This window comes from Acomys russatus, chromosome 9 (assembly GCF_903995435.1).
Source record: "Acomys russatus chromosome 9, mAcoRus1.1, whole genome shotgun sequence".
In the NCBI taxonomy this organism is placed as follows: Eukaryota; Metazoa; Chordata; class Mammalia; order Rodentia; family Muridae; genus Acomys; species Acomys russatus.
This window is the reverse complement of record NC_067145.1, coordinates 49,067,577-49,088,328: the sequence shown is the minus strand read 5'-3', so window position 1 is coordinate 49,088,328 and position 20,752 is coordinate 49,067,577. Positions and strand designations below refer to the sequence as shown.

The 20,752-nt window shown below is 39.0% G+C and overlaps 1 protein-coding gene across 1 annotated transcript in view; it reads left to right on the top strand.

The window, feature by feature from the left end:
* The window catches only part of Stam (signal transducing adaptor molecule), a 53,584-nt gene that overhangs the window by 17,217 nt on the left and 15,615 nt on the right, over nucleotides 1-20,752 (top strand). Inside the window, exons 3-8 of the mRNA XM_051151297.1 lie at nucleotides 10,967-11,042; nucleotides 11,128-11,223; nucleotides 13,184-13,330; nucleotides 17,137-17,227; nucleotides 17,568-17,760; nucleotides 20,110-20,204. Coding sequence (XP_051007254.1) covers nucleotides 10,967-11,042; nucleotides 11,128-11,223; nucleotides 13,184-13,330; nucleotides 17,137-17,227; nucleotides 17,568-17,760; nucleotides 20,110-20,204 — 698 coding nt within the window. The remainder of the gene's footprint in view (nucleotides 1-10,966; nucleotides 11,043-11,127; nucleotides 11,224-13,183; nucleotides 13,331-17,136; nucleotides 17,228-17,567; nucleotides 17,761-20,109; nucleotides 20,205-20,752) is intronic.

Sequence of the window (20,752 nt, the reverse complement as noted above, 5' to 3'; positions counted from 1 at the left end):
TATATTATATTCTGCATTTTGTTTTATTCTGTGCCAGTAGGTTTAGGTACATGCTCATTTAAAAAGAGAAAGTCAGTCCACCTGCTTTTTCACAGGGCATTTTTAGCATTTCAGTTGCTGTTTGGGGATTTGAATTAGTTATACTAAATCTAGGAGTTTACTTTGGAAATAGTTCTTTTTTTGTTTGTTTGCTTTTAACATTTTATTTGAGTAATTTATTCAGATTACATCTCATTTGTTATCCCCTCACTTGTATCTTCCTGTTCCCACTCCCTCCCTCTTTCATCCTATTCCCCTCCCCTAGGTCTGTGACAGAAGCGGACCTTGTCCCACTATAAGATCATAGCCTGTCAGGTCTCTTAATAGTTCTATCTTAAAGAGGGAAAATCGATGGGCATTCAAAGCCAGGCTGTGCTACATAGAGAGCTCTGGTTCCACCTGAGTTATACAATGATAAATGATGGAGTGAATGAGCGAATGTGTATATATGTTTTTTGTTTATGTACATGCACGAGTTTCTGCTTTATTGCAGTACATTAGTATTCTGATTACAGAAGTTGGTAAGTATAAGGTACCATTCTGTCTTCCCTGGTCCTAAGGCATTTTGCTTTTATGGGATACTTTGGCCATTAAAAAAAATAATAAATACAACATTTTATCACTGAATTGCTGTGAAGAAGTTTACATATATGTTAAAGCATTTTAGTGTAAAGATTCTTTTTTAGTCTTTAAAATAATTTAGCATTTTTGCTTGCCTCTAGAATTATTGTGAGCCAGAGATACCATGATTCTACATATCCAAAGGATTAACATTATAGGGACAATTTATAGGTTCTTGTGTGTTTGTGTCTTGTGTAGGGTGTAAACCTGGTCACGTGCAGAAGCCAGAGGAAAACAGCACATGTCCTGCTCTATCAGCCTCTAGTGCTGGGATTGTTAAATCTGTATCTGCCTATTAGAGGAAAATTGACAGATCTTACTCCTATTCCTGTTTCTAATACTAACCTCCTATAAGTAAAAAACACTTTACATTTTCATTATATCTTTGCACAGATATGAATGTAAGTTCTCCATTCATATACAGTAAGCATATTGTATACACTGTTGTATAAATGCTACTCTGTGTATAGTACATAAAACCCTAATATAGACAGTCACTCTTAGAAATGTATTTTTTTAATGTCTATTAGTATTGGACTAATTAAAAACATTTTCTAATTTAACATCTATTTTGGTGATAAATAGTATCTGACACTGTTCAATTACTGTTAATAAACATAATTTTAAGTAACTGTATCAGTCTTGGAAAACTACTCATGTACTCCCTATTTGCTTTGATAGGTTATGTGAGTTTTATAAAAATAAACCAAACTATTTTATTATATTAAACTTAAGACTTGATGTTTTGAAAAATACTTCAGATTTCTCAAGACACTCACATGATCTTTAGTGTGCAGCTCCAGTGTATGAGTCAGTCGTGAAGAATGCCAGCAGGGCCATGTGATGACCTGAGCAGCCTCTGTTTGTTTAGAAATCAAGAGAAGTTTCAGAAGAGTTCCTTTTGTGTGTTAATTTTATTAGTTGTTCATGTAATAGATGTGAGGGTAGGTATTTGTCTTAATTAGGATTTCTATGGCTCTGATAAAACACAGTGACCAAAAGTAGACCTCAGAGGAATGGGTTTATTTTGCTCACAATTCTACATTACAGTCGACCACTGAAGGAAGTCAGGGCAGAAACTCAAGGTAGAACTGAGGCAGATGCCTCGGAGGAGTGCGGCTTATTGGCCTGCTTTCTATGACTCGCTCGGCCTGCTTTCTTAGACTATTAGGACCACCTGCCCAGGGATGGCCCTACCCACAGTAAGCTGGGCCCTCACACATTAATCCTTGTCTTAGGGTTACTATTGCTGTGAAGAGACATCATGACCACAGCAACTCTTGTTTTTTGTTTGGTTTTGTAAGACAGGGTTTCTCTGTGTAGCTTTGACTGTCTTGGAACTCCCTCTGTAGACCAGGCGGCCTCGAACGTAAAGAGATCCACCTGCCTCTGCCTCCCAAGTGCTGGCATTAAAGGTGTGCACAAAAATAATGCATTAATTTTTGTGTACTTTGGTGTTTTGTCTGTTTATATGTCTATGAGGGTGTTGGATCCCCTGGAAAAGAAGTTACATACACTTGTGAACTACCCCATGTAGGTGCTGGTAATTCTGGAAGAGCTTCTGGAAGAGCAGCTGATGCTCTTAACGGCTGAGCCATCTCTCCAGCACCATAGTCTCCCCCCCCCCCCCCCCCCCCCCCCCCCGCAGCAGCTCTTATAAAGGAAACCGTCTAATTGGAGTTGGTTTACAGTTTCATTGGTTTAGTGCTTTATTGTCATAGGGGAAACATGGCCACATGCAGAATGGCATGGTGCTGGAGAAGTAGCAGAGAGCTCTACATTTGGATTGACAGGCATCAGGAAGTAAACTCAAAGCCTACCCTTTAGTGACACACCTTCTCCATCAAAGTCAAGCCTACTCCAAGACCACATCTAACAGTACTACACGCAGTGGGCCAAGCACATGAGTCTATGGGGGCTAATCCTATTCAAACCACCACAGTCGTTAGTTAAGAAAATGTAGCCAGGCTTGGTGGTATATGCCTTTAATTCCAGCACTGGAGGCAAAGCCAGGTGGATCTCTGTGAGTTCGAGGCCAGCCGGTCTATAGCAATAGTCCAGGACAGCCAGGGCTACACATAGAAACCCTGTCTCCAAAAACCAAAAAAAGAAAATGTACCACAGACTTGCCCACACCAATTTGGTGGAGATATTTCCTCAAATGAGGTTCTCTCTTCCCAAATGACTCTAGATTGTGTTAACTGGATGTAAAAACTGGCTAGCACAGTATTGATTATCCATATTAGTTGAAGTCATATAATTGATTCTCGATTAATTGGTGTTGTTTGTTGTTGTTAATTGTTTCACTTTAGTCATGAAAAGCTGGAAAGTGTGATGTCGTTCTCCCCTTTTCTCCCTCTTCCCCCTCAGGGTTTCTCTGTGTAGCCTTAGCTTCCTGGAGTTGCTTTGTAGAGCAGGCTGGCCTCCAACTCACTGAGAGCTGCCTGCCTCTGCCTCTGCCTCTGCCTCTGCCTCTGCCCCTGCCCCTGCCCCTGCCCCTGCCCCTGCCTCCCCGAGCCCGGGATTACAGGCGTGCACCATCATCACGCCAGGTTTCATGATATCAATCTTTATTTGGTCAATTATATATTTAGCCAGAAAGAGAATCTTAGCATTTCTGTAACAAAATTAAAAGATTTATGATAACCATTTTATCTGATATTTTGTGCGAAATAAAAATATAAATTCTTGGAAAGTTTATTAGTTTATCAAGTAAATGCCTAGGAACTTGTGTGTGTAAGAATTCACCACACCATCTTTAGTCACTATATTGTTTAATCTTTTACATTGAGGTCTTTGGTCTGATTTGGTAGTTATTAAACACTATGAAAAATTTTATTCCAACTTTATTTTTGTCTATTCAGCATCAACAATCCTGATAGTGTAATTAACTGTTTCCAAATACCACAGTACCATTTACTGAATAGTCCTATTTGATTTTTTTCTATTTGAAATACTACCTTTCTGTAGTACATTCCAATATCTATTTGGATATAATTTTTTCTGTTTAGTCTCACTGATAATGTCTGCTATGTGTGTGTTACTTATGGATTTAATTAGTAAAGCTTTGTAATTAGTAAAGCTTGGTAGTATTGCTTTCTATTCTTAATTTATCCTTTTCATCCTTCCCCTTCTTTCAGCTCCTCTCATGTTCCTGCCTTACTATTTTCTTTCTTTCTTTTTTTTTTTTTTTTTTTTTTTTTCTTGGTTTTTCGAGACAGGGTTTCTCTGTGTAGCCTTGGCTGTCCTAGACTCACTTTGTAGACCAGGCTGGCCTCGAACTCACAGCGATCCGCCTGCCTTTGCCTCCTGAGGGTTGGGATTAAAGGCGTAATCATGGTCTCTTTTTCTTTGGTTTTGTTGTTACACACACACACACACACACACACACACACACACACACACACACACCCTGCTTTATTCGTTTTAGTGTTGCTTGTATGTATATGACTGTAAGGTTGACCACTTGTTATTGGATAACCAGTTAAGGAGCTTTTCCCTGGGGAAGATTAATTCTTCCCTATGTAGCATGCCTCAGTTGCTGGTCTTTGTCTGGGAGTTGGGCCATGTGAAATTTTCTCCTTCCACATTAGCATGTGTGTTGGTGCTTTCATTGTTGGTCTTGTTTAGGCAATCATATTGTTTAGGTATTAGTATAAGTAGCTTCCTTTTCTAGGAGATACAGCCCTATACCAGATGTCCTGGTCCTCTGTTTTTTTTTTTTTTTTTTTTTTAAACAATCTTTTCTCCTTCTCTTCCTCAAGATTCCCTGAGCCTTGGGTATGTGAGTTGGACCGATTAGTTGGGGCTGGGCAACCCATGCCCAATTATTCTCTGCATTTTTGACCAGTTGTAGTTTTCTTTGATGGTCTGTCTTTGCTGCAGAGAGCTTTGATGGGAAAGGAGAGCTATACTTATTTGTATGTATAAAGTAACTGTTGAGAATGCAGTTAGGAATTACGCTGGTCTAGGAAAGTAGTGATAGTGGGTTCTCCTAAGACCCACCATCTCGTCCATTACCAGTGGTAGTTGGCTAGGTTCCCAGTAATAAGCATGGTTTTCCATTTGAGTGGGACTTATATCCAATTAGAGGGGTTTTGGTTTCCATTCGTGAATGCCACTATTGCACCTTTAGGGTATCTTGCCATACTGGTTACTGGTGTGGCTCATAAGCACCCCAGCTGGTTAGAGCTATTGATTGCTTTCCTCCCTTGCAGTTTGCAATGAACTAATACTGTGACAGCTGTTCCTCAAGGAGAACTTTTTAGGTAAGATCCAAATTGAATCTTCCAGGCCCGGTGTCCGAAATTCATGGTATCTTCAATAATAGGGACTTAGCTTCAACCTCTGGGAGGCAATCAAGAGCAACTATGGTGTCCTATATTGTTTTAGGAGTCTCTTGAACTCCCCTGAACAACAACTCAGAATAGGTTTCTCATGCTGGGTGGTGGGGTTTTGTTAGGTGGTCCATGGTTCTTGGGAAAAACATCATTAGCTCAAGTGGCATAACTTAACACTCTCTCTCTCTCTCTCTCTCTCTCTCTCTCTCTCTCTCTCTCTCTCTCTCTCTCTCTCTCTCTCTCTCTCATTCTTTGATAAATATAAAATGTTTGCTTAAGGTATTTTGAACTTTACCCTTCCTTCCTCCCTCCCCTTCTGTACCCCTTCCATCTCCCTTCCCAGCTGAAGTCTCCTTTCCCTATCCACTCTTCATATCACTTCTGTTTCTCCTATTCTCTTCTGTCCCCATAACATTTTTGAATTGGCTTGATTACTTAGAGACAAAACTTTACCCCCCCCCCTCCATTTTTCATTCCTTAAATTTGTTCTTTCATAATTTCATACATTTATATAATCCACATCCCCACACAGTGCTTTGTCGTCTTACTTCGTTTGAACAGTGCTATCTGTGTGACCATGAGATCAGAACTATCCATAAGAGCCTGGTGGGTCACCAGTGGGTACACAGTTGAAGACAGTAACTCTGCCAGCGTCTTTTCAGTAGCCTGCAGTTGAGTAATAAGGGGCGTGGTCCCATGATTCGCTCGTCCGTTCACAACTGAATGTTGAGAGGGCTTGTCTTACACAGGTTCAGTGCAAGTAAGCATATCTGCTGTGAGTCTGTGATTTTATTCATGACTAGAAGATGAGAAATGAATTGTTAAAGGGCTGAAATCTCATCTGTTACTTACTCTCAGCATCTTGAGTCTCTGCATTCACTGCTCTTCACTGAAAAGATAGGCTCCTCAAAAAGGTTGAGAGTAGCCTTTGTCTAAGGATATAATACAGATATTTATAAGGCAGTTTCACATTGTCTATTTAGCTTAAATTAACATCAGTAGTAATTTCTCTCATAGAGCCTATGACTTCTCAAGGCATGAGTTCTCTTCTGTGGAGTGGGCCTCAGATCCAGTCAACCCACAGAACAGTTGTGCCGTTATTGCACATGTGGGCACATTTTGCCTGATGGGTTAGCATTGTAGTTTATGGCGTTCACTGCTGAGTAAGATTATTGATGATTTCTTTCTTTGCCCAGTAGCCCGTGTAGCCCCTCCTGAAATTTGAAAGCTAGCAAGCGGGGAGATTTCCAGCTTAGCTTGATTCCTCTTCCCTTGCTACGAAGATGTAGAATGTCTTAACAATACGTTCTCTTCTGGAGGGCGGCCAGGTGGGAAGACAGGAGACGGTATTGTTTTAGGGCTGCACTGACCAGCTACATGTGAGATTTCCCACATTTAGCAGTAGGATTTTTTATTAGTGTCTTGCCATACAGGTTATCTCCTTTCAAACTTTAAAAACTATTTTAGCTGGTTTAGAAGATTGTATTTTTATATAGTCTTTTTATACCCCTATATGTTTCTATTTGTTCCTGTCCCCCTGTTTTCTCCATCCTCTTCCTCCTTTAACCCTTTCTACCTCCATTAACCCCCCTCTGTACTTTCATTTTTAACAGTGTTCTACAGTCCTCCTTCCTAAGGTCCTTTTTGTGTCCCTAACTTGAACTCTTTCTAGTTTCATGGCTTCCCCAAGTACTCCAAGTTTAACATTAAAACCAGAGTTGAAGATAGGATCCTTTATGAAAGAGACATCTGTCCTGGGCTTGAATTACCTTATTCAGTATTACTCCTTCCCCCAGTTTCCTGGAAAATTTAGTTTAACTTTTCTTTACAGGTGGATAGAATTTCATTGTGTGTGTTACAGCATTTTCCTATCTACCAATTGGTGGGCATCTAGGCGGATACCTGTGCTTGACAACAAGGCAGTAATGAATGTGGATGTGCAAGTGTCTCTGTAACAGTGCATAGATTTCTTTGCATGTATGTCATCCAGGAGTGGTATAGATAAGCCATGGTAACTTTGTTTCTAGTTTATTGAGGACCCTCCAGGTTGTTTTCCAAAGTTGCTGCACTATTTTACATTTCTACCAACAGCGTAAAAGGATACTCTGTGCTTCACAAGCATTTGTTGCTATTATTCTTGATGGCCATTATGACTGGAGTAAAAAAGAATTTAAAGTAGTTGTAATCTGCATTTCCTTCATTGCTAAGGATATTAAAATATATGAAGTGTTTAGTAGCCATATATATTTCTTCTCTTGAGAATTCTTTGTTTATTTCTATACCCCATTTTAAATCAGCATGTTTGTTCTCTTGGTGGTTAGTGTTTAAAATTTCTTGTATATTCTGGTTACTAATCCTGCGTCAGATGTAGAACTAGCAAGCATCTTCTCCCATGGAAGGTAAGCCCCACCCATGGCCTTTGCATTGCTGCCCACATGGCCCTTCTCTTGGGGTTGACTCCACTTACTGCCTGTGGCTTACTTTGACATGCATTCCTCATATCTCTGACTTCTAGGATCTGCATTGCTGTCATTCAGCTTGCACTGTCTCAGATTGACAAATCACAGTCTTAGCTGCTGTGGGGATCTTGACCCTTACCCTGGCTTCCCAAGCATTTCTTTGAAATCTGGAGGAAGGCTTTCATGACCATGTAAATCTCAGACTTTGTGTGTCTGCAAAGCAGCACCATGTGAACAGGACCAAGGCCTCCTCCCAGCTTGAGCCATTAGATCCCCTTGGACCACAGGTGTAGAGTGTCTGGATCTGTGGTGGAGTGTCCTGGCCTGGCCTCTGTGAGCCGGATGCCCTAGAGCTCTTCTTAGAACAGTCAAATGTAGGGTATGACAAGACTTTCTTCAGAGTCCTTTAAGTATCTTTTCTACTGTACTCATGTAGAGTATTTGTTTTATTTTTAAATGGTTTTAATCTCTTCAGCAATCACGTTTTTTATTTACCCACATTTCCTTTCTGAACAAATGGCAAACTTTCTAGGCTTTTCTGTTGTGATTTCCACTGTTGTTCTGTGTAAATTTGGCTAAAAGCAAGTAGCAGTAATCGTGCTACAGCCTCAGTGGTGGCCCTGAAATATCTTCAAGCAGATTAATTACTCCACCCCTTTGAAGTTCAGCCTTCCACAAAGCCTCAGGACTAGACTAAATGTAGGCGAGCTCTTTGCCAGAATGTAACACAGATGGCCTGTGATGCAATACCCTGTGGAGTGCATAGTAGTTGTCTGAAGCCTCTCGAGCACAGCCTGTACTGTCTGTTCTGTTAGCACTCTGAGCTTCCCACTGAGCTCTGCGTACAACAGTGATTTTACATTGATTACGACTTACTCTGTCTCCTTAACATGTATCTCTCAGCCTTTCAAATGCCTCCCACAGATTTGTTCTGGAGACTTCTGAATGACATCATCAGGAAAACTCACAGCAGCAATCCCTCTTCTCTGCTGCCAGCTTTCTGTTAAAGCGGGTGCGGTGGCTCACTCTTGTAATCCCAGCACTTGGGGAGGCAGAGGCAGGAGGATCTCTGTGAGTTCAAGGCCAGCTTGGTCTACAAAGTAAGGCCAGGAGAGCCAAGGCTACACAGAGAGAAACCTTGTCTCAGGGTGGGGTGGGGTAGGGGAGCTAACTTAGGAGAGGAAGGGTTTATCTTCATTCAGAACTGTATAAGTTTTAGTCCATCATGGAGGAGGCAGAGTGAAGAAGCTTATGTTCTAGTTTATTTCTATTAAGTCTTTAAATTTTATAATTTGTGTGTGTTTGGTATATATGTGTGCACCTGTACATGATGTGCTTGTGTGTGCATGCATGTGGAGGCCAGAGACTGATGTCAACTGTCTTCTCTGGGCATTTTCTACCTTATTTTCTAAGACAGGGTCCTTATTGAACTGAGGTCACCAATTTTCCTCTACTGGCTGGGTCACTGAGCTTGGGTCTCCATGCACGCGTGGCAGGTACTCTGTGGACTAAGTCATCTCTCAAATTCTGGGATTCTTTTTATGTCATACTTTCTATTCCACCCTATGATTTCTAGATTTCTTAGGCTTCCTGGTTAATATATTCTGATGGATTCAATGAAACACTATTTGTAGAATCATTGTCCTTGTCCTGTAAAGCTAAAAACTGTGTTTAGTGCACTAAAATTTGAAAAGTATCTGGAGGTAGAAGTTTGAGACAAACTCGTGGCTTATTTGACTTATTTCCTTTTTATGGATTATTTTTCATTACTGCCTGGCCTAGTATCCCCAAACACCTCAATATATATTAATTAATTTGCAACGATGAGGGTCAAACTTAGGACATGTTAGGCACTGTGTCTATGGCCTACAGGAGCATCTGTTTAATTTAAAGTAGTTATATGTGATTTAGAATAATGGATTGAGAGAAAACTTGAGGCAGAGAAATATAGACTAGAACATAAATACAAATGCAGACTACAGTTGTATCTCAGTGATAGAGTGCTTCCTACCTTATGAAAGTCCTAGGCTCAGTCCCCAGCACTTCTGGAACAGATAACAAAGGCTGGCTCTTTTCCTTACTTGCTTTACATAACCAGAACTACTGTACATAATAAAAGTTCGTAGAATTAAGATGCTGGTTAGGATGGCTAGTGATTTCTGTCTCTGGCATCTGGTTGTTAGCCTAAAATTCTTTTTGGCTAGGCCACTAAGCTTATGACACAGTTATTTTCGGCAGCTTTGAGCAGAAGATTGGCCTCTTAGCCCAGATAGAAGTAGCTGCAGTGTTGTTTCGTATATCTACTGAGGTTCCTTTCACTCAGTGCTTCTCATAGGTGGGTTATGCCTCTTGTCAAGCTCCTTCTCTGCTACACTACTGTAAATAATATGTAGGCTGCAGCGAGTGTCCTTGCCTGAATGCATTATTCCTCCAATTGCTGTTGCATCTCTTTGGACCTGTCTACCTTTTTTTTAATTAAATATTTTTTTTACATAGACATTTATATTATTATACATATATATATATACAATAAACTACCTATAGCAAGAAGAACCATGCACAGTCAGGGATTATATAAATGGTACATTCTTAGTGTTTTGGCTGTTTGTATTTGACAGACTTGAAGAAAACATCTTTCCTATCTTGGTGCATCTAAAATTCTGAATGTAAATCAATCTCAATCATATCTTGTTATTATGAACTTGAAACATCCATGTAGGCCTAAATACATCTTAACCCCTAAACAACTAAGTTTCATTGTAAAACTAAGCAACCTGGTCTTCAACTCCATCAAAGACTTGAGAAGGAATAAATTTGATTGCCTGAGTATCCCGGAGAGCAGGTTTTAGTCGCTTTCCAAATGAGAAGATGACAGAGACAGTTTGCTACCTGAACAGTCACCGAAAACTCTTTATAACATTGGAGCATCATCTTCAGCCTTCTGGCCCAATGTATCTGACAGACATATTTGTGAGGCAGGAACTATTGAGGACTTGCTTACCCTGTCTTTGGCCATTGACTCTGTCTGCATCCAAGCTTGCCCGTTTTTAGGCAGAATTCTGTCTGTGGTAGAAAGGAGGACATTTTCCCCTTTGATTATCACCTTTCCCTTGCTCACAGTTGTGTGGAGCAGGTCAAGCTGGGTCTACTTGGATCAGGACCAGAGGGAGCTGCTGTCACTACCAAAGCCACGGGGCCACACCTTTCAATATATAGTCCATATGTATTTTCTAGTTTTGTAATTGTTTATAGCAGAATATAAATCTTGCTGCATTTATTTTGCTATGATTTGAAATGTCTTAGCCTTCCATTTTACCCACAGTTTTTAATGCAGAGTTAGCTTGAAATGCCTCATCCATGTTTACTAAGCAAGAGAACTTGTTACCTTTGGAAAATTTTAACAGAGCTAGATGTCAACAATCAAATTCTCGTACAATATTTTCCCTTTTGTACACTAAGTGGCAGAAACTAGACATATTACTAATTATTAAAGTTCTCATTTTTTAGACCTAAAGACTGTCTTCGCTCTATTATGAGAAGAGTGAACCATAAAGACCCCCATGTTGCTATGCAAGCTTTAACTGTAAGTAGCTTTGTTTTAAGTGTGCAGCACCACTTAACTGTCTTTCAGCATTGAACCCTTTTAATTTCTCACTTTATCCTCATAGCTTCTAGGAGCATGTGTATCAAACTGTGGCAAAATTTTTCACTTAGAAGTATGTTCAAGAGATTTTGCTAGTGAAGTAAGCAACGTATTAAATAAGGTAAGTAACAATATGTCCAGAAATCAAGGATGTCTTCTTTCTTGGTGTATTTTATTGTTAAGTTCTTTCCATTTTAAATTCCAAAGAGTGTGTGTGTGTGTGTGTGTGTGTGTGTGTGTGTGTGCGTGTGTGTGTGTTCCTAGATTGTAAGAAGTATGCTTCCTTGAAAAGACTACAAATCCACATAAATTTTAGTGTTGCTTCTTCTTTTACAAGCCACATTAAAATAGGTTAGGATTTCTATCTTTTCATCTGATAAGAAAACAAATTTCTATATTTAATGAAATAATACCAATCTACTCTGGCATTTTTGGTACCATTTTTGTACCCATAAATATATTTCCCTAATGTAGAATCCTTCAGAGAAAACTGCCAGAATTTAAGGTCCCGTTGAGTCTTCATCTTTCACACTATCACAGGGTGTGCCTGCTGCATTACTCTTCTGTTGGGCCAGACCTGGAGATGGGCTTACCTTTAAGGTTCTGGCAAAGACATTTACTGAGGACTGCCCCAAGCCAAGCCTGGCCAGCTGTGATTCCAAACTAAGAAACATTCAGTTTCATGGGTATCAGAACTATCATGTGTCACCTAGCTACTGAGACCTGCAGTGGCCTCGTGATGGGGAGGCAGTCTCTCCAGATCTGTCTGTAATGGAGGTGGTTGGGCTAGAGAGTTACATGAGGACTACACCTGAAGAAGCTGCTCAAGGCCAGGACTGCATTCTGTGTGTTTGCCCACATATTTGATCTTTCGTGTTTCAGCCAAGAGTTTAAACAAGGCCTGGCTTATTTTCACATCTATAGAGGGACACACACAGCCCCTGGTCATACAGGCAGCCAGGTGTTTGTGTGTTTCTGTCTGGACAAGAAAGCAGGGGAGCCTGGAACTCTAATGCTGCCTACTGAACTTCATGTCAGAAAAAAATTCTGTGCATAATTCAAGGAGTCTAAAAATAGTAAAAATGTTCACATTCTATAAGTAATTACTTCTGGCTTAAAGTATTTGGTATTGTATATCAAAAAGGGGGTTTAATGTTAAATGGGGAAATACCTTGGCAGTTTTGAAGTATGTGAGTGCGTCAGAATTTTAGGGGGAAAACTTGTACAGAAATCTGAAAGGAAATAAAAATGTTGTAGGACTCAACCATGATTCTCTTTTCTGTTTCAATGAATCACATTGTTTGTTTTTAACTAATGAATGAACATGCCTTATAATGTTGTAAACGTCCAGTAAAAGGAGTGACTGACTGAATCATATTTTCTGTAATTTTAATTAAGATACAGGAAAAAAAGTTATATAGTACTATAAACAGCTGTTTTCAAAAACAGAAACCTGTGGAGAGATGACTTAAGATACTTTTAGCTTTTTCCTCAAGGGGGAGGTCCTCTTTGGAGCAGCAGAAGCTCCTTAGATGATTAGTATGTCGTGTACTCCCACAGACCCTAGTTAAGAGTCCTGGGGAAACACGGGCAGAAAAACCAGAAGGAATGAGTTAGGGAGAAAGGATCCAATGTGATTTATTCTTTTCTTGCAGCTTCCCCCCCAGTATAAACAGCAATGCAAAATAAGTTATTTTTCTTTTTCATGCTGGTGTATAAAGCATGTGGGTTGTACATTACACTAAAAAGTTCTCTCATTCTGATCTCCAAAATAAGTTATTACTGTTTTAATGTTTCAGTGTTAAGTGAGATATAGGTAATAGTATTTTTCATTTGTCTTTTTCATGGTATGAAAGTAACATTGATTTATAGATGCTAACTGTATTTCCTTATATTTGTATAGTTTATTGTATAGAAAAGAAATATGTATACAGACAAAATGTATATATTTAATTCTATATTTAAAAGGGACAATTTGTGATTTTTAAGAGAGATTTGTAATACTTTAGAGTGTTTAATATTTTAACTATCAGAAAACTGGTACTTTACCTTTTATTTCCCCCTCCCCCACTGTTCCTTAGGGTCACCCTAAAGTATGTGAAAAATTAAAGGCTCTTATGGTGGAATGGACAGATGAATTTAAGAATGATCCACAGCTTAGTCTCATATCGGCGATGATTAAGAACCTTAAGGAACAAGGTGTTACATTCCCAGCCATTGGCTCTCAGGTATTTTGTGAAGTTGTGTGTTATAGTTTATTTTTTCTTCTCTAATAGTCATGCATTTTTAAGTTTTTCTCTTATTTCTTTTAAATTTATAATTAGCTTTTACTGCTATAGAGTGGTTAGCTAATAACATTATTTTATTTGTAGATTCAAAAAAATAAAATCAAACTCCTTGTAGTAGAATACTGGTGTGCTAAAGCTCTCCTGTCTCACCACCTCTCCTTCAGAAAGGAATTGCTTTAATGTTTTGTAATTTAAATTATTTATTTAGTTTTATTATAACAGAAGTACGTTGGATCAGGTAACAATGGACAGTCTCATTAGTAACAAGCTCTTAATACTGTTATTCGGTCTAGAGGAATGATAGCTTAAACGTGGGGTATCTTTTTATTGAGAAATTTATGAATACTGTTCTTTCAAGGGAGGAGATATAAGAGGTCTTTGGCAAATAAAGCAAATAGATGATTTTAAAAATAAAAAAAGCTAGATAGAGCCTGAGTCTTTGGCTTTCTCTGTAAAAGATGTGACTGGCTGCAGGGTTGGCTTCTATTGCACACACAACTGTCTGTGAAATGTAGTGAGTTTCTGATTTGTGTCATATAGAAAAAAATCCAGGGCCATCTTTTCTATGTCTTTCTATTCTAGGCAACCATCTGTAAGGTGTTTAACTAATGTAGAGTGACTAAGTGTGTAGTAATTCAGTCTATTCTCTTTCCTGTTCTGTGGGTTAGACATTCTAGCAAGTCATGTGAAACTACGAATGAAACATCCCTTCTGTGAAGAGCTTACCTTCTGACCGTTGACCACTTTAAGGAGTTATTAATTGTATACTTTTGTCTAGAGCTATCGAGATTCTTTTCCCAAGGCATTTCCGTTTTGAGTGTTCTTTACATGTGAAGACTGACAAAGATCTAAGAGAGAAAGGAAGCGAGTGGATTTTTTGTTTGTTTGTTTGTTTGGGAAAAAATAGTTCTTAAAATTAAGTTTATGATGATACATCTTAATAGTCATTCCTAATTAGTAGCTAAGTTTTATTAGTAGTTTTGAGCATTTGAAATTAATGATAGATTTTATGCAGAACAGTCCAGTGTACTATAAATTCTTTGGTAGCAGAAACTGTCAAAGCGTTATGTGCATTGAAGAGAAATACAGAGTGGACTTTGTAGAATTGCATTTTCTATACCTGTGGGCTTATTGTCTTCACTTAACAAGATCTCAGATGCTTTCTACCGTGCACACACACTGAGAAGCACTGCCAGGAGCACAGCCTTTCTCACTCCATAGGGAATCGACGTTTTAAGAGAAGGAAACAGTAGTGATGTGTTTGACATGGAGCCTTCTTCATCAGTCTAGAGTCTATTTAGATAGTTATGGGAACAACTTCAGGAGTCCCCTAATATAGTCTCTTCATTTTACATGCAAGGGAACTGATTCTGAGGATGGCTGGACACCACAGACAGGATAATTTTTACACTACATGCTCGTGCCTGCTTTCTCTGTGTAGATCAGGCGTCATGGGCAAGAAGTAGTAGATACTGACAGGAGCATTTATTGTTGAATGGTATAGAAATTACATTATTCTTTTGCTCAAATTATTTTCTGATGTAGATAACTGAAGATTTTTCATACTGACTCATGAAAAAACCTTTTTAGTTTAGTTATTAACATCCTGCTAATTGCATAGAAAGTAAAATATGAGATAGAATTGTGATTGTTACATTATTTCTGAAAACCTTGTCATTGTAAACTGTAAAGATGTGGTGAATGAAAAACATAATGTAGGTTCAACTGCGGAGTCTCCTCTAGAGTTTAAAGCTACCTAGCTACTGAAGTCCTTCTACTTTTTAATCTACCTAGCTTTTTAATCAAAGCAGACTTAGCAACAGCTTCTGAAAACATAAAGATTTCTGTAAATATATAATTTTATTTATTTATTTATTTATTTTTAATTTACTCACTTTACATCCTGGTTGTAGACCCCTCCCTTGTCACTTCCCAATCCCACCCTCCCTACGTTCTACCCTCTCCCTCCCTTAGTCCTCAGAAAGGGGAGCCCTCCTCCCCCAACATCTGACCTCAGTCTATCAAGTCTCATTTGTACTACCTGTATCCTCTTCCTCTGTGACCTAAGAAGGCTGCCCCTCCAGGGGTAGTGATTAACATGAGGGTAGGGGCCAGCGTCCATGTCAGAAGTCATCCCTACTCCCCATATTGTGGGACCCAAAAGAAGATTGTGATGCCATCTGAGTTCTTTATAGATTTTTTTATTGAGTCGATGTTATATCATTTGCTGTTTCATTTACTCCCCACCTCAGCATCTCTAGTTTTGTAGTTGTCATATGAATTACCATATACATTATGATAAGCTCCTGGATATAAATGTTATACTTCTGCTTTGAACTCAGAATGGACCTCCTCTCGTCTGATTTTAGAAGCTGCACATGCAAACCTAGACGCTAAATATGTTGTAATGCAACCATGAGAAGCAGATGCTGTTATATGTCCTTGCTTTCGTGGGAAGCTAAGACGTGAAGAGGATCATATGGCTAGAAAGTGTAGGAGATGTAGAATTTGAATCTATGTTTGCCTGATTTTTAACTTGTAACTAAGGGTTTAGGAGTGTTTCGTTGGTAAAGAGATTTATTAGATACTTACTGACTGGCCAGTTGGAACGTGATAGGGACCCAAAAAAAAAAAAAAAAATTTATGAATCACAATGAACCAAGGGGAAACATTATAAATAGAAGCAAATATGGGCCATGGGTATACAAGTTGGAGTGCATAGTCTGCTCAGGAACCACCATTAGCTTCTGGAAACTGGTATACTGGCTGAAAACCAGTCTGGCAAAAATAGGCTGTGTACTTATCTGCATTGAGTGTATCACATCCCAAGAGGCCATGAAGGCCATGAGGCTTAGAAACTTCTAATTCCGGACATGAGAATTAGCACACATTTTTATCTCCACATTGTCTTCTTTACTATATAATTGCAAGCTTTAACACACCGCCAAAGTTGCTTGCATTTTAGCTTATACAATGTGGTTTTAAGGGCTGAAGAGATGCCAGGTGTGGTAGTGCACGCCTGTAATCCCAGCACTTGGGAGGCAGAGGCAGGTGGATCAATGTGAGTTCGAGGCTAGCCTGGTCTAAAAAAGGGCTGGAGAGATGGCTCAGCAATTAAGAGCACTAACTCCTCTTCCAGAGGACCAGAGTTCAACTCCCAGCACCCACATGGTAGCTTACCCTGTCTGTAACTCCAAGATCTGACACCCTCACAGAGACATGAATGCAAGCAAAACATCAATGCACATAAAGTAAAAATTAATAATTAAAAAATGTAGTTTTAAGAGTACCCTTATTTATAAATATTAGCTCATACTTTCTGTCTTTTCACCTGAAAGAAAATAGTAAAACAAAACTGTTGAATTTGTATTAAAGATTTCAAAAGCTGTTATTTTGAAGTAATTTGCTGTTTTCCTCTCCCAACTCTTATTTTTTGGTTCTGGAAGTTTTCAAAAATTATAAAATTATCTGGTTCATTTCTGGCTTGATATTGTTTTTAGTTTATTTTTATATTAATCTGGCGAAATGTGGATAGTCTATCCACCTGTTCAGTTGCTTTTCACTTTTCATTTCTGATGCTCCTTCCTTTTTCAAGTGGAAGGCCTTCCAGAGTGGGCATCTTTCTTCTTGAGAAGTCTGTGGCAGGTGAATGAGAGGGTTCTTGCAAGACTTTAGGTGAGGTAAACACGTAGGGCAATTTGAGAATGACTGTCATATTTTTTTTTTTCTTTTTTTATGTACATTAGGCTGCAGAACAAGCAAAAGCAAGCCCTGCTCTGGTAGCCAAGGACCCTGGCACTGTGGCTAACAAAAAGGAAGAAGAAGATTTAGCAAAAGGTGAGTTTATAAGTCCTGGAAGAGGAAGGAAGAATATAGGCCTCTGACTGAGTAACAGTTCTTACCCGTTTACACATAAAGGAAATGGCCAGATGAAGCAGAGCTGCTTTATTTTTTTAATGAAATTTATGGGGTTTTTTTTTTATTGCCTCAAATAACTTAAATTGTGTTTTTTGCAATTAAAATGTCATAAAAAATTTTTAAGTGTTTTAAGTAAGGAGCGGATGTATATAACTGCTAATTCATCCTAATCATCTGCTACACTATTGAAAAACAGTAATGTCAGTGTACTGTTGGCTGTATTAACATTTGACGTCTTTAAAATCTCACTGTTCTGCAGCTATTGAGTTGTCCCTCAAGGAACAAAGGCAGCAGTCAACTACCCTTTCCACTCTGTATCCAAGCACATCTAATCTCTTAGCTAACCACCAACACGAAGGCAGAAAAGTTCGTGCTGTGTATGACTTTGAAGCTGCTGAGGATAATGAGCTTACTTTTAAAGCTGGAGAAATAATTACAGTCCTTGATGACAGGTAATGGTTAATTATACATTGAGCACTCTTAAAAAAATATATTCTGTAGTACCTTTGTTTTAATATTTGAATATAATTACCAAACATAGTCAAAATATTGACTAGATGTCTTAAATAATGGTTAGCTTACTTGTCTTGTACTATATAGACTCATATTGTAGTATAATTTCCCCTAATTTATGTTACATAAATCATTTTTATTTGCTTTGAAATGTTGTTGTATTTGTTTATGTTTTGTTCCATCCAGTAATTTAAATTGTTAAATCTTTTAAAAGGTTAAAGATTTAGAAAGTACATTGGACTTATTGAAGGAATTTCATGATGTGTTGATAGTATTGTATAGAAGCACATACCCAGGTAGAACATAATAATCTTATGCTTACTGTGCCATGGGAAGAGCTACACGGCATCAGATTCTCAAGTCTAACTCATATATTTGACGTAAAATGAACTGTTAGCCAGAAAGTATTTGTAACTGCTTTTTAGAAATGAATTGAGATTGATAAATGTTATTTCTATAGACTTAAAAAAAATGCTTTAGTCTTTTTGTGTTGCCGAACAGACCTTTAAACAGCAGAAATTTATTTCTCTTAGTTCTGAGACTAAAAAGTTCGAGATCTTTCAGATTTGGCACATGGTAAGGGCCCTTTTTGGTTCAGTCACAGCTGTGGGTTCGTGTGGTGTCAAAAGGAGCAAAGAAGCAATCAGGAGTCTTGTAAGGTCACTGATCCCGTTCAAGAAAGTTCTGCTTCGTGAATTAGTCACCTTCCAAAGGCCCCTTCTGACACTGACAAGATTTTAGCACATGGATTTAGTAAGGCACACATTCAGACCATTGTATTTATATTTTAACATTTCTTTTAGTCTGACTTTGAATTTCTTTTTTTTTTTTAATTTTATTTTATTAATTTATTCCTATTACATCTCAGTGATTATCCCATCCTTGTATCCTCCCATTCCTCCTTCCCTCCCATTTTCCCCTTACTCTCCTCCCCTATGACTGTGACTGAGGGGGACTTCCTCCCCCTATATATGCTCATAAGGTATCAAGTCTCTTCTCGGTAGCCTGCTGTCCTTCCTCTGAGTACCACCAGGTCTCCCCCTCCAGGGTACGTAGTCAAATATGAGGCACCAGAGTACATGTGAAAGTCATAGCCCACTCTCCACTCAACTGTGGAGAATGTCCTGTCCATTGGCTAGATCTGGGTTTAAAGTTTACGTCCTGTATTGTCCTTGGCTGGAGCCATAGTTTGAGTGGGAAGAAAAAAAATAATGTGAAGTTTGAGCTGGTTAGTTAGACTAGCATGTTGGTCCCTCATTCTTTGGAAAAAGTGTTTAATAAACACTTGCTGGCTTTCTACCCACTGGGCACTGGGGAGAGTTCTGATTGGAAGTTTGTACTACAGGTGGGACCATCTTCCATATGTGCCAAATTGGAAGGAAGACATGTTCCTTGTCAGTGTACGCATAAGAGAGTAGTGGTGAAGGTGTGCAGGTGTGGTCGAGTAGTCCATACCCTGTCTTAGTAGAAAGAGCTCTTCTGTTGAAGCCCAAAGCACTCCCCAACACGATGGTTTTAAGCTTAAGGCCTCTTTTGGGGGACAGAGTTCATAGCTTTTTTTTTTTTTTTTTCCTTTTCTTTCTTTCTCTTGAAGTCAAGAATGATGCAACCTTAGGAAGTAAACAATTTTCAACATTTCTTATCTAAAAATTAATAATGGCTTGTTTGACTGACTCTGTTAACCACAGACAAAGTTGAAATGAGAAAAGAGTCTAATGTCCATGCCATTAAAGGCTCCGAGTCTTTGATTCTGATAAAATTAAAATTCATGGGGTGAAAAATGCCTAGCAAGGGACTGACATGTGAAGGTTTACTTATAAACATTACGTGTTTGATTTGACAAACTGAAATCTTATTTCAGGTCCCTAGTTATGAGAATATCAATAAAAGGCAAGACAATTAAAAATCAGTGTTTGAGGGTCTGCTGTATTGTTAGGAATAAATGCAAGACAATAATAGTACCAAGAAAGTCTGGGAAATTCCAATCACTGCACTGTTCATAGCCCCTTGTTGGCTTCTTAGAGGAGTTACTGCCCTTTTGAGAGAAAGAACTGTGTTTTTAAAAGCTGCTGTTGATGGGGCTCATTTCCTATTCGTATTAGAGCCTCAAGCTAACTGGGGTGCTGCTGGGGTGCCTCGCTTCCTGCTTGAACATAGGCATTATCTCCTTTACTGCATGGCTGCAGGAGGCCAGTCTGGTGGTGATGTGAATTAAGTACCATGGAAGGGGAAGGCTTACAGGAACATGTTTCTCTTGCTGTAAAGCGTTCCTTTTTTCTCTGTCACAGTGATCCCAACTGGTGGAAAGGTGAAACCCACCAAGGGATGGGGCTTTTTCCTTCTAATTTTGTGACTGCAGATCTCACTGCTGAACCAGAAATGAGTAAGTACTTTTCAGTCTACTTATGGATGACAGGTAATCCATAATCTTCATGGTGAAAGATGAGTGAATTCAGCTTTATAGCCAAATGACTTTAATGGTTTTGCCTCTAGGTGTGTTCACTAGTGAAATTCCAAGCAGCACATGGTGTTGCATGCTTGGAATGCCAGCACTCTGGTAGTCCCAACATGTGGAGGAGTGATGCTACACAGCCAAAGGGAGGCCACTCTGAGCTACCCTGACACCTTGTCTCTAAAAGCAAATAAATAAAATTAAAAATCTTGCCAGAAATAATCTAAGAATTAAAGCCCTGTGTCTGCCAGTCTTTGTGATACACACACACACACACACACACACACACACACACACGGCACAAATACATGAAGAAGTCTTGTGGGAATTTATATATGCTGTGATTTTTTTCTCAGCTGATAAAAGTGTGACAGAAGCAGGCAGAGGCAGATGAATCTCTGTGAGTTCGAGGCCAGCCTGGTTTACAAAGCGAGTCCAGGACAGCCAAGACTACACAGAGAAACCCTGTCTCGAAAAAC